Below are 27,498 nucleotides of genomic sequence, written 5' to 3'. Positions count from 1 at the left end.
TGGAACAGTACCTACCATGTAGAAGTGCTGGATGGTTGGTTGATGAATGGACTTGAATGGAAAAAACTAAGAAGAAAAAAGGCTTGGCACAGCCCCAGGAAGTGGAGTTGTTTTTCTAGAACCAACCTTTCCTAACACAGGCACTGTGGGGTACCAATGGTTCAGCTGATCTCAGGGCTCGGCAAGGTACAGTAGAGCTGGCAGCCACTGGCATGGCCCTGGGAGGTAAAAGAGGTCCCTAGGGTAGCTTCCCCTTGAGTGTTTAGGCAAGGAAGCGAGAAAGAAAATCCAAGGTAAAAGGCTAGTGTAAAACTGAAAAGTAGGGGCAGGGGCTCCCTAGCTTAGTGGCGCGAGAAAGGGATTGGGGCCAAGTTCCCAAAAGCCTTGTATGCTATGCCAAAGGGGTCTAATTTGCCTCCTTCCTTTCTGTCAGAGTGGCACATGACTCTAATCCTAGCAGTCAGGTAGGTCTGTTGGTTCTAGACCAACTTGGTTTCTATGGTCAGTCAGGGATATATAGTGAGACCCTATCTCCAAAGGAAGAAAGAAAAGGGCACCAAGTCTTCTAAGACCTACTCCAGACGTGTGTGTGCGCGTGCGTGCGCACACACACACACACACACACACACACACACACACACACACACAGTTACCCTCAAAGACTAGGACAATTGTACAGTTACAGGCAATTGTAAACTCTCTGGGCTGGATAGGTTTTCGTCAATTTGACACATAAGAAGAGGCAACCACAATTGAGAAAATGCCTCCATGAGATTGAACTGGAGGTAAGCCTATGGCACATTTTCTTAACGGGTGACTGCTGTGGGCTGTGCCTCTGGATGATATAAGAAAGCAGGCTGAGCAAGCCTGTAAGCAGTGTTCCTCCAGGTCTGCTTGAGTTCATGCCCTGGCTTCCTTCACTGATGGACTGGGCTGTGCTGTACTGTGCTGTGCTATGGAACTGTAAGCTCAAACAAACCCTTTTTCTCTCCAAGTTTCTTTTGGGGGATAATCATAGCAGCAATAGAAACCTAACTAAGACACTATCTGACATAGTTGGGAACTGAACTTGGGTTCTCTGCAAGAGTGGTATGCACTCTGTTATTTTTTTTACAATTCTTTTTTAAAATTTATTTTTACTTAAAAATTTTCACCTCCTCCCCTCCTCCCATTTCCCTCCCCCTCCCCCACTCCTCTCCCCCTCCCACTTCAGTCTAAAGAGCAGTCAGGGTTCCCTGCCCTGTGGGAAGTCAAAGGTGTGCACTCTTAAACAAGACGATAAGATGTCCCCAGTCCCATTGCTATATTTTACAAGTACTTCTGGAAACTCACAAACTTTGTGAGTTTCCAGAAACAAATACATGGCAAATAAGCAGCTGATCATTTGGGTGAAAAGAACATGGTCAGTACTCAGAAGGGCGGCTCCTACACCTTCCCTGAATCCTGTTCACCCAAAGAGAGACCATCGAGAAAGACAACACAGACTTTTAACACCTTACACTTAGCTGCTTGCCTTTGAGGTAGGGGTGTGTGTGTGTGCACGCACACACACACACACGAGTGTGAACATATGCTGTTGACGTTTGCTTACTTGTGGTGTGTGAAAATACTCTAGCTTATGGATGTACACCAGTTTGTTGACGGACACCTGGGGTTAACTGTGTGTAGTATTTACTCTTCTCTCCAGGATAGAATTGTTGAGTCTCAGGAAGTGCATAGGTTTAGCATTGTTAGATACACAAGAGCTTGCCAAGTGGTTGTAAACACTCAACTATATTTAAAAGTCACCAGAGGATGGTCTGGGGAGATGGCTCAGCCATTAAAGGCTCTGGAGGATTCTCACACGCAGTCAGGACCAAAGCTGTTGTGTGGGGGCTGTGAGTCTGAAGACGGCAGCTAAGTAAGAAGGGATACAACTACTATAGGCATAGGGTTTGTGGATAAAGGGTTTTGTGAAGCAGAGGTGGACTAAGTCTCCAGAGGAAGAAGTGTGGGTTATTAAGCCTGGAGAGGCAAGCGGTCTCGTGACTTAAAGTGTATGTGGTGCCCTGAGACCATCAGCCAAAGTGCAGACACTATGTCATAGGACTCTAATCATGAGACATGAATTCACCGACTGTATATGTGCTTATCGGGCCAGGAGCAGGAGGGAGGACGGTTGGCCTATGGCTGGGCCACCAGAGGAAGACATTTCTGCTGTGCCCCTGACTGGCTCTGTGAGGCTAGGCGAACTGGCTCATGGCTCTAGATCTTAGTGACAGTGTTCTGGCTGGATGACCCCACAGATCTCTTCCAGCTCTAACAGCCTATTTATCTGCTCTGACTCTAGAGGTGACATTCCAATAAGACAGCGACTAGAGAGTTGGCAGGATGGTAGAGCCATATGTCTGAGATGGTTTGACATGGGACTCTGTAATTATTTCCCCAAATTATACAGGACAAGGGACTCACACTGGGGTGGTTTGAGTTTTGTGGGTTTTTTTTTTTTTTTTTTGCTGTTGTTGCTGTTTTTGGTTTTTCAAGACAGGGTTTCTCTGTAGCTTTGGAGCCTGTCCCGGAACTAGCTCTTGTAGATCAGGCCGACCTCGAACTCAGAGATTTGCCTGGCCTCTGCCTCCCGAGTGCTGGGATTAAAAGTGTGCACCACCACCACCGGGCTGAGTTTAGTGTCTTTTATTTATTTCTGTAAATTTGGAGTATGATTGGGGAACCAAGGCTGTCTTGTGTTACCTGTGTTTTTAGCTTTTGTTTTTAAATCCCTTCCCCCGGCCTTCATGGACAAAGCCCCCAGTGAAGGTATGAGCCATGCTGTTAATCCTCACAGCAGACAACAATGGACCTGGTCGTGTGTAAACACCAGTCTGACTACTGAGCCTCAGGAGAACCCAGCCGTAAGCAGATGTGGCCTGATAAGAAATCTGGGAAGGCAAGAGATGGGCTTTCTCCTCTTTGGAGGAGCATGAGACAGGAAACAGATTCCCATTCCATGGAGAGATGTTAAAAGGAAAAAAGTCATGTGGGACATATATATACTATATATATATATATATATATATATATATATATATATATATATATATATATATATATTATATAGCAGTAAGAAAACAATGACTCTCTCTCTCTCTCTCTCTCCCTCCCTCCCTCCCTCCCTCCCTCCCTCCCTCCCACACACACAGAGCCAATACAGCTGTAATCCTGGCATTTGGGAGGCTGAATTGAGATAGATTATCAGGTCAACCTAGGCTATGAGAACCAAGAAAATCAAGATAACCTGAGGAAGCGGGTCGAGGGAAACACAAAGATATCTTTGATGGCAATTTAGAATCCTGTGCTGAAAAAGAGTTTGCTGGAAAGTTTTGGAACTGGGCAGACAGATGATGTCAATGAGAGGAAAACCCCAAGACAGCAGGAGGGGAAGAAAAAAGCCGAGTCTGCAATTAAATAGGCTTGCTTACATGCTGCTGGCCGCTAGAGAGAAGGAGGTGATGGAGCTAAGGAGAAAGTCAATATTATGAGCCAGCTGAGGAAGGCACCATGCAGCGTGAAGTTGCTGACAGGGGTGGGAATGTTTGCCCAGTGGTGGTTGGCACAGCCACCCTAGGCTTGAGACTTCAATAAAGAGCAGGGGTGTAGATGGTTCAGTCACCATGGGAAACACGCAGGCCAGGTGGGGTTTGAATTGCAGTGGAGCCTAGATCAAAGGCTGGGAAAGTACTTCATTTGCCCTGAGCTAGATGACGTAGACATCAGGGGTGATGGGCGAGGCACAAGGACACCTGCCCCTGTGGGCCCAGGACTGCATGTCCATTTCATAAGGGTCTCGCCTTCTCGAGCAGAAAGGACCAAACTAGGTCTCCACCTGGGAGAATAGGCTGGGTGGTGTTGCCTTTTTGATGTCTATAGAAATAACTGCTGGAAAAGAAAAACCATCCTATAATTCACAATCCCAGAGCACCCAGACAACAAAGAGGATCTAATCTACGTGGGAAGTAGAAAAAGACAAGATCTCCTGAATATATTGGGAGCGTGGGGACCATGAGAGAGGGTAGAAGGGGAGGGGAAGAGGAAGGGAGGGGAGTGGAAAAAAATATATAGCTAGGTAAAAACAATTTTTAAAAAAGGAAATAATTGCTGGAGATGCTAAAGACTGGGTACTGAAGGGTATTGGGGCTGACATTTGCCTAAGCTGAGTATTGTGCTGATCCTATCATTATTGCACAGCTGTTGAGACAGGCGGACAGAGACCCTCTGCTCAAGGATGCACAGCTGGTACTCCCATTCAGTCTCAGTTTGATTGTAAAGCTGTTCTCTTAGCAATGCCTAGGAAGAGCTGTAAGTGTACAAACGTGTGTGTGTACATATATATACATACACTCTTCAAAAAGGTATGTATACACGGGGTGTGTATGTAAGTAAAGATGATTACTGGCAAGCCTGGTGGCCTGAGTTTGAGGCCCAGAAACCACACAGTGGGAGAGAACTGACTCCTACAAGTTGCTCGGACCTCCACATATCCGCTGTGGTATGTTGTGCACACACACAGTAAATAAAACTTTTTTTTTTTTCCCAGTGAGATAGCTCAGGGACGAGAAAAGCTCTTTCCATCCAAGTCTGACAACCTGAACTTGACCTCTGGAACTCAGGGGAGGGACAGAACTGACACCCACGTCTGTCCTCTGATCCTCGCATATTCCCACACCCCAATAGATTAGGGGCTGAGCACTCATGCTGTGCACAAGGACCTGAATTCAAATTCCAGGCATAGTTGTTTGTGCCCGTAACCCCAGTACTGTGGGGGATAAGCAGAGAATGATAGAGCAGGGTAGCCAGTGTCCTAGCCTGTGCACCTGCGCGCACGTGCGCGCACACACGCGCACACACACACACACACACACACACACACACACACACACCCGTTTGTCCTCTCGAAGAACTAAGCCAATAGCCTTAGGCTGCTCCCTTCTCCACTTACCATGTTGTTCCAGAGGGCAATGGCCATCTCAGCATGCCCACGTTCTGAGAAGTGGAAACAGTCTTCAGAGAAGACGGTGAGGTCCATGTCCCCTTGCTGTGACCAGAGAGACAGGGAGGTTATCATCGGGATGGGGGCCGCCTGATTCCCTTCCCCCAGCAGGTGACACAGCACTTCCCCTCCTTCCCATTCTGCTTCCTCCAGCTTCAGACACTGTGGAAAACCTCCTAGGTTTTGGATTTGCATCCTAGCAAACATGAATGATAGCTTTCCCAGTTCATCCCTGTCCTGGAAATGAAGAGGTGATGATTCTCCTCTGGGGTGGGAGGTAACTTGGTGGGGGTACGTTTGGTCACTATTCATTTTACTGTTTCTAAGAATGTCTAAGTTCTAATCATACACACACACATACACACAAAAAAAAAAGTACCTTTGGGAGTCTTCCTAGAGCAAGGCAATAAAAATGAGGGCAGCATCCACAGGCTTCCTCGAAACAGCTGAAGCTTACCTCAGTCAGTGGGATGAGGGTTTGCCGGAAGAAAGGCTGAACGACAACTGCAAAGTCCTCACGCTGCATGTACTGGGGCCAGTAGGAAAGCCCGGAGATGCCACTCTGTGGATGAAGAGGCTGCTTAACCCGACTGGCAAGGCTAGACAGGGTCTACTTTAGCTGCCATGGGTTGGTTGTGACAGGAGTGAACCCACGCTAGACAAAAGGACCTTAAAGGGGCTATGCAGGCCCACACATGGATTCCTCTTGCTTGTAACAAGTTCCCGCATCAAGAGCCCTGGCTAGAGAAGTCCTCCACTCACAGGCTCTACTGCTTTCATTTTGAGACTGTGAGTCGCCGATGGCCTTACATTGGCCACGGGTCCAGCTGCCCTCACTGCATGGGGAGAATCTCATCAGCTCTTCAAAACTGCCTAGGAATGTAGGATGGCAGGGATAGAGAGCCCATGGGTTTCGGACTTAAGTACCAAAAACGTGGGCTATTAAAAGGATTAAATTAAGCTGGGCGGTGGTGGTGCACACCTCTAATCCCAGCACTTGGGAGGCAGAGGCAGACAGATCTCAGTGAGTTCAAAGTCAGCCTGGTCTACTAGCAAGTTCCAGGAGAGCCAGGGCTGTTACACAGAGAAACTGTCTCAAAAAACAAAACAAAAAAACAAAAAAGGATTAAATTAGTTGCATGTATATGACCTGGGGAGGTTGCCGCAGTGAAGGAAGAGGGAGTCATAGGGGCTTCGGGAAGGAATATTACTTTATCAGTGGCCTCATGAAGAGGGATTGGTTTGCAACAAGGCTTTGGGTGGGCTGATCATAAAGGGTAGCACAGATGTGTACAAGTGTTAGGGGAGCAGAAGCCAGTGGGGCTAAGCTTTCTGCTCATAGGGAGGGGGATGTGGGAGCCAGGGATACTAACTGTTCCCCTCGTAATGGTTCTAGGAAAGGAAAGAGGCCTCTGTGTGTGACATCTACTCTGATGGCTAATGCCGTTACTAGCTCGGGGCTGACCCTGAGCCAGGAGGCAGGGTTCCTTCCAGCTGTCCCCTTGGAATTGCTATTCCATCTTTCCCTGACAGTGACATCCAATTTGCCCGGCTAAATACTTTGAGAGATAGCCAGTGATTCCCTCAAATGCAGGTCCTATCAGTCAACCCCTGGTGAACACACACGTTCTGAGTGCCCTCAGAGAGCACAGCATGGACCCCCATCCTGGACGGGAGGAAGAGAGCGTCAAGTCACCTGGAAGTTCCAGTTCACTTTCTTCAGCTCCTGCATTGCTGTGGGGTTGTGAATACGCTCAAAGCAACTGCAGTTCCTAGGAGACAAAAGATCTTGCATTGAGGCTTCCTTGGGGGAGGCCCAGCTGTGCCCCCCACAGGGAGCTGCCTGTGCTGCTCAATGGATGTGGAAGGTGGGGGAAGTGTGGGGCTTGACACACTAGTATCCCTACGTCACTTGCATCCAACTCACAGAGCCCTAACTCAGGAATGAGGTCAAAAAGGTGTGTCGTGGTTGGGACCGTCAACATTCCCTAAAATCTCGGGTGCAGAACGAAGGCTCGGTCCCAACTTTTGGTACTGTGGGTGGTGGTAGATCGAAGAGGAGGTGGAGCCTAATCGAAGGAAGTAGTCACAGAGGTCATGCCCTTTGTTCTCCCTCCACTTTGCCTTCTAGCCTCCATGAAGTGAGTAGTCATGCTCCCCACATATTCCCACCAAAAACTCGTCTCGCCATAGGGTCAAGAGACCATGGACTGAAAACCCTGAGACCTACAGCCAAGACAACTCTGTTCTCATCGATTGTGTGAAGCATTTTGAGGCACTGGGATCTTTATAAGACACTTGTTTATAGTTGGAAGGATAGGTCCCTACGGCAAGGTCTCTTCCTCTTGTCATGGAGGCCCTCCGTCATCCAAGATGACTATTTCTCAACTCTTGGAGAAGGGGAGTTTTGGGGAAACTGACAGCTCTAGCCTCACTTCCCACAGCCCTGAGGCTTCTCAGCTCTACTGCTGAGTACTGGGGAGTCCCTCAGGTGAGTGACGGCTATCAGAAAGCCTGAAACCCCTTTGACAGGGTGGAATGTGATACCAGAACCTGAGGCATGAGAGGGACTTCTCTTACTAACCATGACCGTTCCACCTGGGGACCCGATTCCTTAGCTACCTTTAGAGGGCACCCATTTGCCATCAGACAGGACCCCTTAGCCACAGCTGCAGAAACTGAGTCCCCGAGATGAATCATTTGAGCCTTCATGCCCATGAGTAGCTGGCCTCCAAGTTCTGATTTTGAGGATGGGAGAAAAGGTATCTTCCTAGAGCCTGTTCTAGCCCATGAGTGTATTTCCTGTTGATGTTGCTTTGGGGGAGGAGTTACCCCTATTTTATAGGCAAGTACTTAGAAGTCCAGAGAGATTGTGGGTTCAGGTCCAATTGTTCCCCAGCAGCCGAGCCAGGATTCTAAGAACACTGGAGGTGTCCTGGAAGCTCACTGTCCTCTGCAGGGAGGGGTGGACTTTGGAATCGGAAGTGCTGGGGAGGCTTATGGGCTATTTGGTGTGTCTCACTGTGTAGAAAAGGAAACTACCATCTAGGGAATGGAGTAGGCATTGGGTTCTATAGTCAGTTCCAAGTGTTTTCTAAGTCCCTGGCTCCTGGCTCTGCCTACCCCAAGCAACCATGCTCTGCACACTTACTGAACCGCCAGCGGCATGGCACACTTCCCACCTTCGCCCTGGTACAGGCCAGCCAGCTCCATGACCTCCACCACATTGATGAAAACCCTGGGAAGCTGTGGGACGCAGAGGCATGGACTTTTATGAGTTCAAGGTAGTGGAGGTTAGGAAGCCTAGAGAACAGTCTTCAATCTAACCTGGCCCACCTGAGATTACCATCTGAGAAACGGATGCCCAGGGAGGGGCCTGTGTAATCGCAACGACTCTTTAGTGCCTCCCTTCATCAGACAGAAAAGTTGATACCCAGATACCCAGCACGAATGAACGCCACAGTGTCTGCCCTCAAACCCAGGGCAGTTCGCTCTAGCAGGAGCTCTTTGCTATGCATTATCTGGCTTCCAAGTCAGTTAGAAGCTGTCCCGCAGAGAATTGGGTTCAATTTGCCTAGATGCTAACCAAGGCCCTCCACACATGGCAGTAGTGGGAAAGAAAGCAGGGTTGCTTGCAGGACCAGGGAACAGGCTGCTCGCTACCCACTCCTACCTCCTGATAGAGGATGTCCAAGGCCTGCTGGATGTGCTTGACATACTCATCGACTAACTGGTTCTCCTGTAAAGGAAAAGGGAGGCTCGTTGTAGCTTTCTATTCTGGGAGGAAGAATCAGAGAGTGAACTGAGCTACTCCTGTCCCCAAAAGTTCTGCCTTCTTGCATTCCCGAGAGACCTGGTGGTGTTCTTTTTCATAAACATAAGCTCTACGGAGCAGAGACAACATTGTTTCCATGAGGGCATTTCCCACACCATGTGTCCACAGGCAGCTCTGCTACCCTCTGGTTTCCAATGAGCCCCACAGTCTAGGACCCAGCTATGCTGGAAGCCCCATTGTGGGATATTATACACAGTGTGAAAATGTATTGCTGTGATTGGTGTGATAAAAATCTGAATGGCCAACAGCTAGGAAGAAGTTATGTGGGACTTCTGGAGACAGAGGACTCTGGGAAGAAGGGTGGAGTTGTCAGGCAGATGGAGAGGAAACAGGAGGTGCAAGATGGAAGAGAGGTCATGTCACGTGATAGAATGTAGATTACTATCAATAGGTTACGTTTTTAAGAGCTAATTAGGATAAGCCCAAGATATAGACCAAGCTTTTATAATAAGTCTTCATTATTTGTAGTAGCCATCCCGACAAAACAGTATGATTACAAAGCCCCAAGGGTTAAGTCTTTCTCGTGTACCCCAAGTCTCTAGTTCTGGGAAAGGACTGAGGGAAGAGTCTAGAAGAGCTGAGCCTGTGTGAGGAAGAGAATCACACTGGGTTCTGGAATACTCGCTCTCTGTGATCCACCAGGAGCGAAGAGCTGCCCGCCCACCCCCAACAGTGACCATCAAACACTCTACCACATCCTCCAAGTCCTGGCAGCTGCCTTTACCCAGCCAAATAAAATACAGGATGTCCCTAGCTTAGAACAAGATGTATTCTAAAAGGGAAAGTTTCCAAATGCTTGTAAGTCCAGACATGTGTCCCCACAGAGACACATCAGGAATGGGGTCAGCTCCCAGGCCAGCTGGCTGGTTAACTTACCATGGTCCTGAAGGACAGCAAGGACACTCTCAAGTTTGGTTCTATTTTTTCCAATTACATTTAGAAGATTGTGTTACCTTCCCTTCCAAGAGAGGGCAGACTCTAAGCAGGCACAAGACAATCACTGGCCACCTATCTACCAGAAAGTGCCATCTGTATGTCCCAAGGAGGCCCTGCCCCCAGCGCGTGAAGATTGGGTCCTTCTAGATCTTTCTTCTGAGTGGGGAATCACTTGCTCTGTGTGAACCAGAGGCTGCTGGGGTGGAATCAAATGCTCAGAGCCCAAGGTGAGGAGGACGGGGGTCAGCAGGTTCACTCTCATGCCCGCAGTGGGGCTAGTCAGCTACTTACCGAGTTCTCACAGTAATGACACAGGTCATTGCCCCCAACAAAGAGTGTAACCAGCTTCCAGTCTTCCTTCAGGTTGATTGTCTGAGGGGACAGATCCTGAGGTTAGGGTTTGGGGACACTTGCTGGTGATGCTAGCCATGCTTCGTAGTCAGTTCCTCAGGAATCTTTTTTGTATCACACAAGAGTCTGTGGACTCCTCCGTCACCATGGTGCCCAGAAGATGGGCACTCCTCTGTGAGAAGCGTGTGTGTGGGGGTCTTCTCATACACAGGTCACAGGCTACTTTCTCCCAACCACCAACCCTCTTAAAGTGCTAGAATGATTGTGTCTCACATTGCCCCAAGCTCTCGAAAGGCCTCACGGATCACCATGCTCCTTCAAAGGAATTTGTGTCAAAAGACAGAGCTTGGGGACAAAGTTGGGGCTCTTACGGCCTGGGTTCATGGAGGGAGAGCCCGGCAGGGTAGTATGGTGGGGAAATAGCAGGAAGGCCCAGGAGCTGTTGCACCCCATTCAGCCTCCACCATAAAAGGAGTCCTCCAGAAGCCACAGTCCACAGTGCAGGAACAGGGCAGTAGGAGAAAGCGCAAGTGAGATTCTGAGGGGCTGGGAGGGGGAGGGGTTGGAGCGGGCAGCCTATTTTTAGTGCTTTGGGTTTATATAAGAGGGCTCTGGGAAGCCAACTCTGGGATAAAGAGCCCAAGGCCTGTGATCTTGGCCAACTCCCCGCTCCACCTTGTCCTCCTGCAGCCAGTCCCGGGGCAGGGTGCCAGGCAGAGCGCCTGTGAGCCCCTTGAAGATCGGCTGAAGACAAGCTGAGGGGTTCATCAGGCCCTGCCTCTCCCCAGCTAGAGGGAAGAACACCTTTTAGGGGGGTCTGTACTCACAGGTGTGGCTTTCATTTTCTCCACCAGAGCCTGGGCCTGGGCCGGCATGTCCCTAGAAGGGAGACACGTCACTATCAGAGTTGCTCGGCACGGAGGCCTGAAGCTTGACTCCACGAAAGCCGCTCTTCCCAGTCAGCCTGTGAGGTTCTGCTCTGCAGACGCGTCACAGGCTTGTTCTCATCAGGAACCTGAGTCTACACTGCTCCAGACCCTGCTGCCCCTGGGAAGGGACCAAGGCCTCGCTGGTCTCTGATCTAGGATTTGGACAACATTCTCAGCTACCCGCCCCTTTATCTACAAGTCTTTTCACTACAAGCTGAGCCTGTTTGATTCTTATTCGGTTGCCTGTTTTAAAAATAATCTTTTTTATTTTTGAAAAAAGTCACATTCCTAAATTAGTCCCCGGATTTCTCCTCTCCAGGCTTGATGGCTCCATTCACTGCTACGTCTGAGCCCCAACAGCCCATCCTTTGATCCCTGTAGTCCTCTCCATTGCTACTTGGATTTCGACACCATTATTTCCCCCCTCCCTTCCAACAAGACAGGATAGGAGAGACATTATGGGCAGGGTCGGGACTCCTTGTCTCCACACTGTTAAGTTCTAGATACTCAGTTATGTGCGGCAGTGGAATAGCACACAGCAACGAAAAGGAACGAGGCATTGCTGTACTTGGCAGCAGGGGTGTGCCTCAGGTAACTGAGTGACAGGTATCCAGGCTTCGCAAATTGTATGCCTTTGAATACGTGTGGTTTACTGTGGGTCGGTACACCTCAGTGACGCTGCTTCCTTAAAAAGACATGTGTTGAGCCAGGTGTGGTGGCACACACCTGCAATCCTAGCACTTGGGATGTAGAGGCAGGAGAATTGGGAGTTGAAGGCCAGCCTGGGCTACATGGTGACTGAGAGGCCAGCCTGGGCTTACCCTGCCACAAAACAACAAAATTGATCTGAGAAGTTAGGTGAGCAAAGGACACACAGACAACATAAAGAGCCAACACGAGATGGGTACAGGCTGAGCGTGGACACAGCGGGCAGACACTGGCGCCATCTCTGCCCTCCTCAAAGATTATAGTGACAGGGACAGAAGTTATAAAGTAAAGGCAACCACAGATACGCTGTAACTCCTGACAGGCCCGAGTCAGGCTCCAGAGTGAAGCAGAGATGAGGCCTTCAGGTTCCATGGGAGGCGCCTTTTCCGCGCCTTCCCCCACAGCCAGCTGCTTCCTACTCCGCAGGCCGTCACCACGCTCCTCTTTTCCTGCCTCCTTAGCCACAAGTCCTCCATCTTGTCACTCCCTTCCCACCAGAGTCTGGGGTCTCTCCTTGCAGCTGTTTGCACAGGTCCCAGGCCCGAGACACATGTCCTGACATCATCCTGGCTCCCCGAGTACTTTAGGAGAAGCAGCTGGTCCCAGTCTGCAGTGTTGCTGTACACAGCCCCCCCCCCCTTTCCCCCAAAGTTAGCTGCTCTTTGTCTCCTTCCTTGGCTGTACTAATTCTTCCAGAGCCCGGACTTTACCTTTGGAGTCTGTGGCTATCACTCAGTAATGCAGACACTGAATGCATTTTCACTTGATGATTAATTAACTACTGAATAAAAATTTGAAACTAAATTTCCTGAGAATGGCAAGCTTTGGTATGCACACGGACTATATGCCATACGCAATCTTTCCAAGACTTATTTATCTCCTTTAATCCCATGACAGCTCAGAGACAAGTTCTATGATGACCTCCTTAGAGAGAAGAAAATTAAGACTTAGAGATGCTAAGCAGCTTGCCAAGGTCACACAGCCAGTGCGTTTCTGAGTAGAGACTTGAGCACAGGACTTCTGATCTCTGCAGACCTGGCAATTACATGGGTGCTGGGAATTCAAACTCGGGCCTCTCATGTGTTACCTTTCTCTTCAGATGAACTTCCACTTATCCACACTGACAAATGACAGGGTCAAAATGAGAAAAAGAACAATTCTCAAACCTTACTTAAGCCAACGGCTTCCTGTCGCTTCCCCTCAACACTGGACACGAGCGATGCCTGAGAGTGCCAGCTCCATCCTACCACTGCCTCTGCTCAGGCAGAGATGCTAAGTAAGACAGTAAGGAAAGGGAAAGGTGGGAGACTGGGGCGATGGCTCAGTGGGTAACGCGCTTGCTGTCCAATCATGAGGACTCGGGTTTGAATCCCCCGCGACCACCTAAATCCAGGTATGGCAGTGTACACTTGTGATCTCAGTGCTGAGGTGTAGGCTGTGCACCCCTAGAGTTCACCAGCTAGCTAACCTTGCCATATTGGTGAGCTCCAGGTTCATAGACCCTGAGACCCTGTTTCAAAATACAAGGTGGAGAGGGCAGTGAGTTAGTTAGCTCAGTGGGTGGAAATGCTTGCTATACGTGAGCAAGACGACCTGAGTCCGAGTCTTGGAAGCCATGATGGAAGGAGAGAACCGACTGTTGAAAGATGACTTCTGACCTCTACACATGCTCTTCCCGTGTGTACCCCACATCACTCACACTCACGCACGCGCGCGCGCGCACACACACACACACACACACACACACACACACAATAAAATTACAAGACTGGAGAGATGGCTCAAGAATTAAAAAATGCTTACACAGGACAATCATCCTGTTCCTATGCCAGGCAGCTCACAACCACCTGAATCTCCAGTCCTCTCTCCTGGCTTCTGTGGGCACGGGTGTGTGCACACGCATGCACACACACAAGGTAAATCTTAAAAGCATAAATTTAAGGTAACGAGTTCCTGAGCAAAAGGTGACCTTGTCCTCTGGCCTCTAGCTGTAGGAACATATGTGTGCACATGCACCTGAATGCACACACCCACACGCGTGTCCGTACCCCCATTTCCCCATGAAGGGGTGGAGGAGGAAGAGACTGAGGAGCCAGCTTCTGATAAACAAAGCCTGGACTCCAGTAATCCTAACAGTTAAGTAGGTGCTGGCACAACGGCGCACAGGCCCAATGTTTTGTAGGCAAATAAGTCTTTCCTCTTGTGACACTGGATATCAACACTTCTGTGGCACCAAGATTCAAGCTGAGCCCTGGGCCTAGCTGAGGCTTTCAAAAGGAATGTTCTCTGTAAGTGGCGTGTGAGTCAAGCCTGTGCCGTCTCCCTGGTGACAAGAACGCAGCAAGCCTTCTGCAAAGCAAATGCCCAGCACGCTCCACGCAGGAAATCAATGAACCCGGTCAGGCATTTCAGCCTTAATTACCTGGGTTGCTGTCAACAACAGAGATCCTAGTGAAAACAAACCACGGCCAATGCTATTTGAGGGGCTCTGACATCTAACTCTCTAGTGTCAAAACACAGCTTTAAAAAAAAATTCTTCTTTTAGATTCAAGGATATGAGGCAAGACAGAGAGAGAAAAGCGAAGGAGGAAGAGAACCGAGTGGTTTGTGATGCTGAGAGCCATTCTGCACAGGCGGTTCATGCCCCTGACAGACAAACTGGGTACTAGACACCGTGCCCCTTGTCACTTCCTGTTTCCCACCCTGATCTCACTGCTGGTCCCCACATCAACTCACTGAGCTCTGGCCCCTTCTCTGGCCATATTTAATCCCGCTGTCTCTTCCAAGGTACCAGTGGAGAATCCAAGGATGGAAGGGTTGAACTTCTTCAGTATGTCTTTAAAGAAAGCAGAGAACACAGGGGAAAGGAACTGAGGTGGGCCTATTGGGGTCCCAAGTGTGTGGCAGGAGGGTCCTTATCTTTCTGGTGCTAGCTAACTCTCTTCCCGGCAGATAATTTCCTGTTTCTCCAACTCTAGGCAAAAGGCCCTGGCCTTGGTGAGGGTTATTTATGGTTGTGGTGCTGGGATCTCTTGGTGTGGGCTACTTACTAGGTAGTGTGGTATGGGTCTCCAACGTTCCATCTCCTCCAATGCTGGGGAAGAGAAAAGTAACTTTGTCAAAGTCATACAGACTTGCTGCCTCCTGAGTTGTCACAGGTAGGAGTCAGGCCAGAGAGATTTTTGTCCTTGGGGCATTGCTCCCACCACCCTCAGGGCTAATACAAACCATCACAGAGTCTCCTTGGATATCAGAGTAGGGCCGTGGGGACCTAGACCTGGCCCTGAGCAGGCGGCAGGGAGCCCACTTCTTTTTTTTTTAACATTTTTATTTTATTTTATTTATTTATTTATTTATTAAAGATTTCTGTCTCTTCCCCACCACCGCCTCCCATTTCCCTCCCCCTCCCCCAATTAAGTCCGCCCCCCAGCCCGAAAAGCAATCAGGGTTCCCTGTCCTGTGGGAAGTCCAAGGAACCCCCACCTCCATCCAGGTCTAGTAAGTTGAGCATCCAAACTGCCTAGGCTCCCACAAAGCCAGTGCATGCAGTAGGATCAGAAACCCATTGCCATTGTTTTTGAGTTCTCAGTAGTCCTCATTGTCCACTATGTTCAGAGAGTCCGGTTTTATCCCAGGCTTTTTCAGACCCAGGCCAGCTGGCCTTGGTGAGCTCCCAGTAGAACATCCCCATTGTCTCAGTGTGTGGGTGCACCCCTCGCGGTCCTGAGTTCCTTGCTCGTGCTCTCTCTCCTTCTGGGAGCCCACTTCTTATGCCCCTATAGAATATGATCTGTCGGACGTGAGCCATGGACACTCTTACCTCCAGGACAGCCCCCTCCAGGAGGTGGTTAGACTGCTGGACTCACTTGGTCGCGCTCCCGAGGCTGTCTGTGAAAAGCCAAGAGATGCTTATGAAAGGCTGTGACCTGGCGATGAGTTAGAGGGCCTTCGGGCAGGCCTTCTGGCCCTGTGTAGCAGCCAATACTCAGCGTGGCCTTCTCTAGGGAAGGGGCCCACTCTTCTGTTTCTCCACATCTAAGGTCCCACCGATCCTTTCTGACACCCTCCCCTTCCCCAGTGAAGGTCCTTCCGTTTGTACTGTTCATATTCTTGGAGGCACTCGCGTGCCTGCTACAGACTACATTGGTATCGCATCTGACCTCGTAGGTGCCACCATGTTCCCTTCCTGCCACCAGGGAGGCCACAACTCTTGCATCTCTGTCATTTGCCTCTGACTCTGACACTTCCATGGGTCTCTCTTCCTGCTTCAGGGATTAGACCCGGGTGTTGGATGCCATAATCCAGCATTCACTTTCTGACCCCAACGTTTGCTTCCTGCATTTCTGACCACTCAACACCTCAGATGGAAGCATGTTGACCGGTTGCTACTTCCAAAGCCCCAAGGCCTTCAGCTGCTCTGCTGTCCTTGCCTCCCTCCTCCACCCTGTTCCTAGACTGTTGAACCCCCTCCTCCTCATCCCCAGGAACCCCTAGTTCCTTCTCACCCTTCCCTGACCACATTCTCCTTGCTATCCCCTCCAAGGCAGGGCCAAAGTCAAACCCTACCCCGTGGGGACATCATACCCTGCAGTTACTTCCCTGTGTTCCTTCCTCGTCTCTAACTTCTTTTCTATGAAGATTTCTGAAGCTGCCATCTTATATTTTTTTAATTAAAAAAAGCAGTCTATCTTTGACATTTACCAAAGTAACACGTTTGCCATAATCAGTGAATTAAACAAAGACTTTAAAAAAAAATAGTGGGTTGGAGAGATGGCTCAGTGGTTAAGAGCACTGGCTGCTCTTCCAGAGGACCTGGGTTCAATTCTTAGCATCCACATGGCAGCTTACAACTGTCTGCCACTCCAGTTCCAGGGGATCTGACACCTTTATACCAATACACGTAAGATAAATTAAAATGAATTATTTTTTAAAAAATTAAGAAAAAAAACAATTTAATATCACCACATGACTCTTGCCCTAAGGTTAGGGATGCAACTCAGTCTGTAGGGTGCTTGCCTGGTCTGCATGAAGCCCTGGCTTCAGTTCTCAGAACCAAATACATGGGGTTCAGTGGTGTGCACCCATAATCCAGCACTCCAGTCACAGAGGCCAAGAGGACTGGGAGTTTAAGGTCATCCTCAGGAAGTCTGAGCCTAGGCAGCACTACTTGCTGTCTTTCAAATAAAACAAAACAACCAATATTGCCTCAGCAGGGCCTGGTAGCTCATGCTTTATTATAATGCCAGCAGCTGAAAACCTAAGGTTTGCTGGGAGTTTGAGGCTAACCTGGGCTACGGAGCATCTTGGAGCCAGTCAGGGCTATTTATTGTGATCCCAACACACAAAGCAACACTGAAAGACTCGTGGCTCTGATGGTCTCCTTCCTCTACTCTATCACCTCCTTCCCCTGCACGTGTATGCGCCCTCCCACCCCATGCCCTCCCCCGGGTGAAGTCATAGTTGTCGGCCCGGTCTGCGCTCTTCATTACCTTCCCTTGTCTGGACCACAAGGAAAATTTCTTCACTTCCTTCACTGTGGGGTGGCTTTGTTCCCACAGGAATGGACATGCATTTTCAAAGTCCCATATGTATATGTCACCTATTCCCTCAAGACGCTCCTCCCCCATAAGTTTCTTGCTGCCTTAGCCGGAGGGCTATGACTGTTTAAGGCTGCCTTTTAAGAAATGCTGAGAGAGCATGGTGCACAGAGCAGTAGCTAACCAGTGGTCTCATGCGACTGGGCCAGGACAGTGTTTCCCTCTGTCCCTAAGGAACATGCCCTTAAGTGGGGCGAGGAGCTCCGGGCAATGTATAGAGAAGACCTGGCACTCTTTAGGACTGTGTTGACAGAGTTGAATTCAGGCAACTGTGGACTGATGGGATGTTAGGGAGTGGGGTGGGGTGGGGGGTTACATGGGGGTGAAGTTTAAGTAGGGCTAAGGAAGATGGTGGGCTGGGATCCATGCTTCATGCCTGGAAGGGGACTCCCTACTGAAGGCAGAGGAAGAACAGGCTCTGCAAAGCCAGGCTAAACCCTGTGGGACCCACCCTGGCCCGTGGCTTAGTACTCACTGTCACAGAGTCACCCAGAGCTGCCACCACCTTGATGTCTGCTGGTCGGAGCTCATGGACTAGGAGAGAAGGGCAAAAGGAGAGCAGGTGGGTGTTGGCCTTTTACAGTACGAAGTAAACAAGACCAGCGAGTTCGCCACAGCCCACAACTTCCTGGGCTGTTTCTAGCCCAAGGCTTCACCAGCACAGCCTCTTCCATTCATTCAGAACACTAAGGCTCTGAAGTGTGTGATGCCATCAGGCGCCCTATGGGGGGCCTAGCAGAGTTCCAGCTAGGGCCACATCCCTGGCTGCACCTGTCGCACCAGTCAGGGAGGCCTGAGGAGCAGTGTTGAAACTCCAAAGAGTGAAAGTTACTGAGGGTAAGTAGTACTTGGGGAGGAGGCCTGAGCCATTCCACATGGCAGGGAACCCGGCAGTAGCTACTTCCCTGTCTCTGTCTCCGAGCCTGAACCTCTGCCTTACAATGAGACCAGCAAGGACCACTCTAGGGTGCACCTACAGGTCTCTCATCCGATTTGTGAAGGGTATGTGATGATTGCACTTACCTGAGCTGGGCACACTGCTAGAAGGACTCTGCGTTGTGCACAGGAAGTCACTGCCCCAGTTCTGAGCCAGGAGGAAGAAAAACAGAGGGTCAATCACTCACGGGCAGGCAAAGTGCACCCAAAAAGAGTCAGCCCAGGAACCTAGAAATACATCACTGGCCGGATGTATGGGGGGGGGGGTCAGAAGGGTAGGCATAGTAACTGTAGGTGTGGAAAAAGGAAATTAGAGAGAAGTAGGCTTTTGTGCACGTGCATGCACGCACGCACTCACGCACACACACACACACACACACAGAGACAAACACACAGAGCACAGCCTTTTTCTTCCCAACTCATCTACAATTGAATGGAGTCAGCAGCCACAAGACAAGGAGAACAAATAGGGAATTTTTACAACTGGTTCTGCTTAGGATACAGGTTTTACATGGCTAACATGAGCGATCACAGGCGTGCTTTGGGGTGTTTGGTGTGTGCTGTTAACACCAAGCTGATTGACATTAATTATGACGCAAGAGTCTAAACAACCACCCATTAAAATATTTTTATGAAAATACCGAAGTTTCATAATTGCAAAGCCTCTGGTTCCTGCACATCTTTCCTATTTGGCCTATTTAACTCAGAGCCATCAACCCTCCTCCCTCCCACGAGCAAAACCGGGCATCTGCCACACTGGACACTTTCAGTCAACTGTCCTTGTCTCTAATAAAGGGTAGATTTTCCAGGTGCCAGGGGGAGTCAGGGTGGGGTGGGAGGCAGAAGGTACAGAAATGACAATTCAGGAGGACTGGTGAAGAACTAACGTTGCCCAAATAGAAGTGCACTGGGGTGCAGGAAAGCCTCCCCCCAATGGTTCGCCTGATGGTGAGTAACTGTCAGAGCCTCAGAAAGGTTATCTAAAGACAAACTTTCTTACATCCCTCCTGGGCGAGCAAGAACTGTCAATCAAAACATAGTTTTCATCTCAGTGGGAGGGAGGATAAATTGTCACTCAAAACACAACTCTCCCTTAAAGGGAGAGAAAAACAGGAAAAAAAATAAAAGAGTACCCATGGCTCAGGAACATAGATTTAGGTTCCCCGGATAATCTGTTCCAACGTAGAAACGATTCTGTGAGGTTTTTTATAGTCACAGAACAAAAGAAGTCCACTGATGGAGACATCAGGTATCTGGGTTACAGGAAACAAGGAAAATGCCCTCTCTGATGCTACCTGGTGACAGTTTGGGCTTTGGCATTTGATGGATGCTAGTGGTTCATCTGTTTGGTTAATGTATTTTTAAAAAGTTTCCCCTGATAGTCACAAGGATTTTGGTTGGGCACAGAGTTGGACAATGAACAGCTACTAAGGGGACTAAAGACAGCACACAACAACTTGGCTCTGGATCTGTAACATTCAAGAAATCCTCATCAATCAACCTTGAAGAATCTTTGACATAAGTGCGGCTTTCATGGGGTGGGGAAGGAGGGGGGCTTCACCAAACTCTCTCCTAAACAGTTGCTTAATCCAGTAGATCCGTTTATCCCAAGGGTCTCCTCCATGGGTCACAGTGGTTTCACCCATCTGTTTAGACGTTTTATCAAGTCAAGAACAACCACTTGGGAAAAGTGCAACTGTGAAGGAAAGTTCTAGAGTTACCACGCCATGGAAATCTCTGAGAGTTGAGCGTGTTCTATACGACACATGCAGATTAGATCCGAGCGTGTACATCTGTTACAAAGGGGAGGACACCATGCCGTGACCTCAGCTAGGATTGCCCAGGGTCCTGCCATCTTGCTATATGTACACAGAGTAGGTCCAGGATACCACCAGGACTTTACAACAAAGGTTGTGTTGATGTTGCCCACTTTAAGCAGCAGTCTGCTAAAACAAGCAATACCCTTCTAGCCTGAGCTTTCTTCTAACAGAGAAAGAAAAGATCCTGAGAATAAAGGTCCATGAGAACAGGCAGAGTCCCACTCGGTTCACCATCGCCCATCCGGCGCTTAGCGTAGTGGTTGCTCCTCTTAGTATCCGATAGGGAAGTGGAACACGAAGAGATGAATGCCTGGTTGACAAGGCTTTTCAGTCACACAGGACAGTGAAAAGTCACTGGTTCAAGCAGGACTTTTTTCCTTGGGGTTAACATGAGTCAGAGAGAATTCAGGGAGCCTGAAGATGACACAGCTCCCAGCCACACGGCTGTACTAGGACGTCACACTTGACAGTTCCTTGGCACCTTCCACTAAGTCTATTCTCAGTGCGTTGGCTGGCTTATAAAAGATCTTTCTTCTAGGTGTGGCAGTTCCCACTTGTAATCCCAGCATTTAGGAGGCTGAGGCAGGAGGATCATTGTGAATTAAAGGCCCATCTGGGCTATAGAAAAAGATCATATTTCAAAAACCAAACAAAGACAAGCAAAATCTGGGTGTGGTGGTGCACACCTGTAATCCCAGGACTTGGCAGGTGGGGTAAGAGAATCAGGGGCTCAAGATCATCCTTGGCTACAGGAGTTTTAGGACAGCCTGAGCTACACTTCACTCTATTTCAAAAAGCAAGTCCCCCCCAGTCCCTGATGTCTGATATAGCCTCCATGCAGCAGCCAGAGAAGGTCTCTTAAAGGTGTGTACCAGATCCTCCAACCTCCCATGGCTTCCCTTAGCTCTTCATCTGAACCCCAGCCTTCATGCCCAGTCACTGGGGCTGTGATCTGGCCCCCGGCACTGCTTTGATCTCATCCTCCACTCCCCTCTCTCACCACATTTCCCATGCCCTGACTCCAGCCACTCTGACCTTCCTTCTCTTCCTCATTACGCTCAGCATGCTTCCCCTCCTGCCTCCAGCCTCCAAGCTTTCTGGCCCTTTGGTTTGGCCTTTTCTGGTCTTCCGGGCAGTTGACATCTTTTTGACTTGCATGTTTCAACTCAAGTCTTTCCTTCTCAGACAGGCTCAGCAACCACCATGCAACAGAATTGGTCCCTCAGTCTTTGAGTCTTTGTCCCATCTCCCTTCTCTGGGCAATGGCTGTCCCTATCGGAAATGATCACTTAACTATGGCCTAGACATCTCAACTCAGCGGATGGGACTCTTAAGAGTGGAGTCCCATCGGTTTCTAACTCCCTGAGATTAGCGTATGGCACATAGCATACACTTACAGTATACACCTGTTATAGGATCACAGGTGTGAACTCTGTTGGGCTCTAACTACCCAGGTCAGGACCGTGTTACATGCCTCTCTACATCCCACCAGCCCTCAGTATGAGCGTGAAATGCCTGTCCCGGTGGACCAGGGTTGATGTGTGCGGTATGGCACAGGATCAGGCGAGCCAGCTTTGGGGTGTCGATCCTGAAAGCCACAGAGCTCTGAAAGTTCAGAGCGGGGCCAAGTGACTTGTATCCAGTTAAGGCTGGGGGGGGGGGGGAGTTGGTGTGGATATGCGTCAGCTTCCTGTCAGGCCCCACCCCTGGCACAGAGATTCTTTCCCACTTGGTTTAGGGTTCCACATTCAGGACGTTGATGGCATTTCATGCCCCCTGCCCCACCCTGACACCCCTCCCCACCTCCACTGTCCACCTCTGCAAGGCTGAGATGCTTAATTAAAACAATGTCGCTAAGCCCAGGACGGCAAAGGTCAAGGCACTTCCTCTGCTTGGCCGCTGACGTCAGGTAGGCAACTTGAGAACACGTCAGGAGCATCCTGGGGCCTCAGTTCCGGACCCTTTTCTGTGCATTCCAATTCCCAGTATGTAAGAAGGGTATATTTGTGCTTAAGCTAACAGTGAAGTCTGCACCACGCCCCGAGTCCCCGGCAGGTGGGACTGGCTTGTGTCTGAGAGACACAGACATGAGTCAGAGGTTACCTCAATGGCTGGCTCGGAAGGGTACGTGTAGTTACTGTTCCGGAAGGTTCTCAGGAAGGGCTCATCCTAGGAGGAAACAGAAATCACACTGAGAGGTTATTTAACAGAATGGAGGCTGTGCATGAGCTAACCGCCCTGACTTCTAGGTTTACTTATCAGGGTTCTGCATTGAAGGGCAAAGAGCTGCACAGACAGAACTTCAGTCATTTCTGGAAGGGTTTTTGTAAACCCTTATTAACCAGGGAGGCACAAATAAAAGACTCAGAGAAAGTCTACACATCCTGCGGTCTGGGCTCCATGACCTCATGAAGACCCGGAGCAATTACACATCTCCGCAGTACTCAGTCTTACCTTTTTTCTTCTTTTCTTTCTTTTTTTTTTTTCTGGCAAAAGACTCACATTTCAGCACTTTTCCTTCTGAAGAAGGGTTATTATGGTTATCAATATATTTTATCACCTGTCCTTTTTTTCCCCTTGTGCTGCGTGTGTTACCTCCTTTAAGGTGGCTTCCTGTATTTTCAGTAATTTTTCCCCCCTGACTAACCCGCTCTCCAGGCAGGCCCTCCTCACCTATCCGTGCTACAATCAGTGCTGATACAAGCCTTGTCAACACTCCCAGTCCACCCAGGTGAGGATGATGGGTTAATCAAAGAAGGGAGGAGGCAGTAGGGGAGAACCAGGAGAAAAACAAACGAGGAGACACAAAACCAAGAGAAGCAAGGTCAACTTAAGGTCTGGACCAGGAAACAGCAAGGTAGACTCAGAGGACATGCCGGTGGAACAGAAAAACCAAAGCTTAGAAAAAAATGGGAACCAAATGGAAGAGGTTTGGGGAGACGAGAGGGGGAAAGTCAGATTGTTGGAAAAGATGTCCTTAGAAATCAATTTCAGGAGATGTAAACCAACTCTCCACCATAAACTCAGGTAGGAGAGGCTTTATTTTGGTCCAAGGAGGGGTAGCTGTAGGAAGAGGAGGAAGAGGAAGAGCTAGGACAGAAGAAAAGGAGGAAGGTTAAAATGCTGGGGCCAGCCGGGTGGTCGTGGTGGCGCACGCCTTTAATCCCAGCACTCGGGAGGCAGAGGCAGATGGATCTCTGTGGGTTCGAGGCCAGCCTGGTCTACAGAGCGAGTTCCAGGACAGCTAGGGATACACAGAGAACTCTGACGCTAAGGCCTGTTTCCCCTTTTCTTCGCAGTCTCAGCACTCCGATTCTGGAAACAGAGACCAGGGGCACTCAGGCAGTGTCGCCGGTGCAGGACAGAGAAGCCTGTAATACACGCAGCATAGTTCATTAGGCCGCCTCAGACCAGCATCGTCAGTATCCCCCTCAACAGTCACCCCAGGAGTGCAGCCTAGGTGTCCGGTTCCTGCACCCAGAGCAACACTGAGAGGAGGGCAGGGGAGAAGGACATGGGACACTCCTAGGCCATGAAGACCGGCAGACCTCGAAGTGTGGAATTTGTTGAGGGAGCTGACGCAAGATGTGGGGACGAACATCCCTGGGGATAAGACTGGGCGTGGGTGCTAATTATGATTCTCTCTCCACAGAGAAGTCCTGGCTGGATCTGGTCCCAGGGTGGCCAGTATAGAAAGAGCAGAAGACACAGTTCATTTCTATCTTTCTGGAAGAGCTAGAAGTCCTGTAACTATTTATCTGACCTTAGGAACCATGAGTTGGGGGAGAGGAGAAAGTGCTGGAAGGGATCTGAGGACAAAGGGACCTTGGGATTTTGCTTTTATTGGCTTTTGGTTGCTTGGTGTGCATGAGTCAGGCTGGTTTAAAGGCCTGGGGTGGAGCCGACTCCATGAGCGATTCCTGGCTGCCAGCCTGAACAGGTACAGGGGACGCTGCCCTGCGGTTTCCGTGGGCTGTCAAGAAGGAAGAGTCCAGGCAAGAGCCAGAGGTTCAGTCAGGGGCTGGCGAACCCCCGCTGCACTGCTAGGTGGGAAGGTCTGCGGAGAAAGAAGGGGGCTTTTCTGATGGGCTATGGATACATCAGTCCCCTCCCTGCTTTCTTTGGTAGGAGCAGTAAGTGTATACCATATGTAGCTTCCAAGAGGAAATGTGTTTTAAGGGTCTGGAAATAGAGGATTGGTGTCTGGAAAGTTAAAAAAAAACAGAGGTAAAGTGAGAGACTGAGGAAGCTGGAGCTGTGACGTTCAAGGGGGGTGGGGCAGGATTCTAGAAATAGATCAGCTTCCCAGTGAGGATGCCCACATACCCAGAGAAGACCATAAGATAGACAGGGAAGTCTGAGTGGGGCTTCATTTTCAGGGCTAGACTTAGGAATGCCACTAAGAGGTAGGAAGGGAGGCAACCAGAAAAAAGAAGAGAAAAGAAAAAGAAGGTGCCTAAGCCTTCCCAAGTCAGGGAGGAATGGATTCCAAGGAAGAGGAACTTAACGGTGACGGGTTAATAAATAAGGACAGAGCTTATTTCCAGATGGCTCAGTAGGGGAAAGAAGGGCGGGGAGACAGTTACGGTAGGGAATGGCGAACAGTCCACAGTTCACCCCACCTGCCAACCCATCCCCAAACCGCGGTGCGGTGCACTGTGATGTCACCCTGCCTGGCACAGCAGAATGTGGTAGCCGTGAGGCTGGGGATGGAGGAGGAATAGGGCACTTCTGGAAGCACTCACTCCTAACTTGCTGCCTCTGCCCCGCCTTCATCCCCCAGGTCCTGCTTGTTGCTTCTATGTTTAGATACAGCCTGGATGAAAATATTCACTGCCTGGCCTCCCATCAGCTCACACTGAGATATGGGTGGACTTGTGCATGGCTCCGAGGCACATGGCAGCAAGCAGATGGCACCTGAGACACTGTGCAGTGAAGCTGGGCTGGCCAACAGATGGACTCTTTTGGAACGGGCTCCAGGGTTGCTTAGCAACAGCTTCTCCTGGGCTGGGCTTTTACAGGCTCTAGAAGGCTGGGTCTTACCTTACCTCATCAATAGTTAGGGTAGATTCTTTGCAGAGTGGAGGAGGTAAGCTTGAGACTCTAGGTAGAGCATCTCCTTTTGGGGGTGCCCTGCCTGAACCAGGACAGAGAGGGGCATAATTTGTCTTGGGGCTCACAGTGAAGAAATTCTCCCTGACCCAGAGTTGGGACCTCAATTTAGCATCTAATATATTTGTGGGGAAGAAGAGCTCATGACGGCTGAGATTTGACACTTTGGAGGGGACTCTTGTAGTTGATATTCAATGTTGTCCTATAGCTTATTAAAGGGCTGAAAAACCCAACTATAAGCTGGGGAGATGGCCCAGTTGGTAAAGTGTTTGCCACATGAATTATGAGGACCTGGATTTGGACCCAAAACCCATACATGAAGCCAGATGTCAAAGTTTGAGCCTGTAGTCCTAGACCCCCGGGGCGGTAGAATCAGGAGGATCATGGGACTTACTAGTTAGCCAGTCTAGTCAAGTTGTTAGCTCCAGGGTCATTAGGAAAGCCTGTCTTAAAACTAAGGTGAAAAGCAGCTGGAAACATCCACCATCCACCTCTGGCCTCAGTGAACGCATGCATACACACCCATACATACAAGAGCACATAAAACAGAAGGAAAATGAAATTCTTATGGCATGATCACTGCTTTAAGTCCTCAAATGCCCCTTACTGCCCAGGTTGTCCAGGCTCTTCCACCTCAGTGCCCCTGGGCAGCCTCAGGAAGTGGCTGTGAATATGTTCGCACATGGCATAGAGGGGCCTCACCCAAGCCCTTTTACCCAGCATCTGATCAATCGTTGGCACTCGAGCTACCCAGGCACACTGATAATCACGTGACTTGACTTTCTTCTTTGCTTGGGGCACTAGATCCAGCCATTGAGCCCTCTGCTCCATTGCTCTTATCCCCTCCTCCTGCCACTCTTGATCATGGTATATTAGATTATATAAGTCAGATGGAAAAGACAGCTGAACGGGAGTGGGAGGCAGGATCGGGGCCTCCCCTTTTCTTGGGATCCCCAACAGATATCCCAAGGGAGCTGCAAGCCTTCTGAGGCTCTGCCTGGCAAGGAGTAGATCGGGTGGGGCGAGGGGAGGGGGGGAGGCTGGTTGCAGCCTGACCCAGACTGGAAACCCAGCCTCCCACACTAGGTCAGGCACTCTGCTTTTATGGCCACCAAGGGCTCTCTAGTCTTGGCCTTATTTGGTTAAAAAGCCATAAGACAAGACCAGAAACAGGAGCTGAAGGCAATGGGAACGTGAACCTGCCCCCACTCCAGGCCTGAAATCACGGTTAACATATTCCTCCTTAAAAGGAGCCCTGAGCTATTCCTCCTGCCAGTTCAGGCTGCTTCTCTTGAGCCCTGCCTGATGGCAGCTCGGTCTCTCCCTTTGTGCCCCCTGTTGCGGGCCCTCTTCAAGGGGAGAACACCCAGTCCAGGCTCTGGACTCCCGGGTCCTTCTCTCAGCTCTTTCACCCACATCCAGACATTCCCATATGCTCCACACTCTTTTGCCTTCCTGGCTTCTGCTACCCAGGCTCCTCTTTCTTTGTGTGGACCCAACTTCATCACCCATTTTCAAGAAGCAGCTCAGCCAAATTTCCCTTTCCCCTGTCCCCAAGTCCATCTCTCAGCCTAGGGATGGAGCAAACTCAGTTGGAGGAGTTGGAGGAGGAGAAGGAAGAGGAAGGGGGGGGGGAGAAGGAAAAGGAGGGGGAGGAAAAGGAGGAACAGGAAGAGGCAGAGGAGGGGCAGGTCTGGCCAGTTTCTGAGGACAGACCAAGCAGTCCCTCCTTTACTACCTGGGACGGGCAGGCCATGGCTATGAACGCTGTCAGGTCCAAAGTGTCTGTTTTCTTTCCCAGAGGTTCAAGCTGATCAGGAAAGAAAAAGAGAAACACACCAAGTTTGTTTCTGCTCAAGTGAACATCAGAACTTCATTTTGGGGGTGTGGCTTTGACTTGAGGCTCTGTCAGGCACTGGCAAGTAGAATCCAGAGTCAGCTAGGTTCCCTGGAAACTCAAAACACTTCCTGTGTGACTGCGGAGGTGCTAAAGGAGACTGATTACATGGTTTCAGCGCCTAGCATACATAGTGGTGTACTGCAAAGGGTGAATAAGTGAGGGGTTTCTGGTGTGTGTGTGTGTGTGTGTGTGTGCCTGTGCTTGTATGGAGGTAAGAGATCAGTGTGTCAAAGGTTTTCCCCTACTGCTTTCCACCTTATTGTTTGAGTTAGGGACTCTGACTTGAACTTGGGAGTGTGCTGTTCCGGTTAGACAGGCTGGCCAGCAAGCTCCTGGGATCTCCGTCCC

General features: G+C 49.8%; 1 protein-coding gene across 3 annotated transcripts in view; it reads right to left on the bottom strand.

Annotated features, from left to right (window-relative positions):
• Window positions 1-27,498, bottom strand: part of Plb1 (phospholipase B1) — an 80,057-nt gene that overhangs the window by 4,742 nt on the left and 47,817 nt on the right. For all 3 annotated transcript variants that reach the window (XM_075955281.1, XM_075955282.1, XM_075955283.1), the window contains 14 exons: window positions 26,989-27,060; window positions 22,242-22,307; window positions 18,406-18,466; window positions 17,858-17,916; window positions 15,606-15,673; window positions 14,836-14,879; window positions 14,522-14,621; window positions 10,976-11,027; window positions 10,089-10,169; window positions 8,700-8,765; window positions 8,178-8,272; window positions 6,723-6,798; window positions 5,484-5,588; window positions 4,976-5,071 (listed from right to left, as the gene is read on the bottom strand). In XM_075955281.1, coding sequence (XP_075811396.1) covers window positions 4,976-5,071; window positions 5,484-5,588; window positions 6,723-6,798; window positions 8,178-8,272; window positions 8,700-8,765; window positions 10,089-10,169; window positions 10,976-11,027; window positions 14,522-14,621; window positions 14,836-14,879; window positions 15,606-15,673; window positions 17,858-17,916; window positions 18,406-18,466; window positions 22,242-22,307; window positions 26,989-27,060 — 1,041 coding nt within the window. The remainder of the gene's footprint in view (window positions 1-4,975; window positions 5,072-5,483; window positions 5,589-6,722; window positions 6,799-8,177; window positions 8,273-8,699; window positions 8,766-10,088; window positions 10,170-10,975; window positions 11,028-14,521; window positions 14,622-14,835; window positions 14,880-15,605; window positions 15,674-17,857; window positions 17,917-18,405; window positions 18,467-22,241; window positions 22,308-26,988; window positions 27,061-27,498) is intronic.

Source organism: Microtus pennsylvanicus, chromosome 21 (genome assembly GCF_037038515.1).
Source record: "Microtus pennsylvanicus isolate mMicPen1 chromosome 21, mMicPen1.hap1, whole genome shotgun sequence".
NCBI lineage: Eukaryota > Metazoa > Chordata > Mammalia > Rodentia > Cricetidae > Microtus > Microtus pennsylvanicus.
The sequence above is the reverse complement of the archived record's forward strand: the minus strand, read 5'-3'. Positions and strand labels throughout refer to the sequence as shown.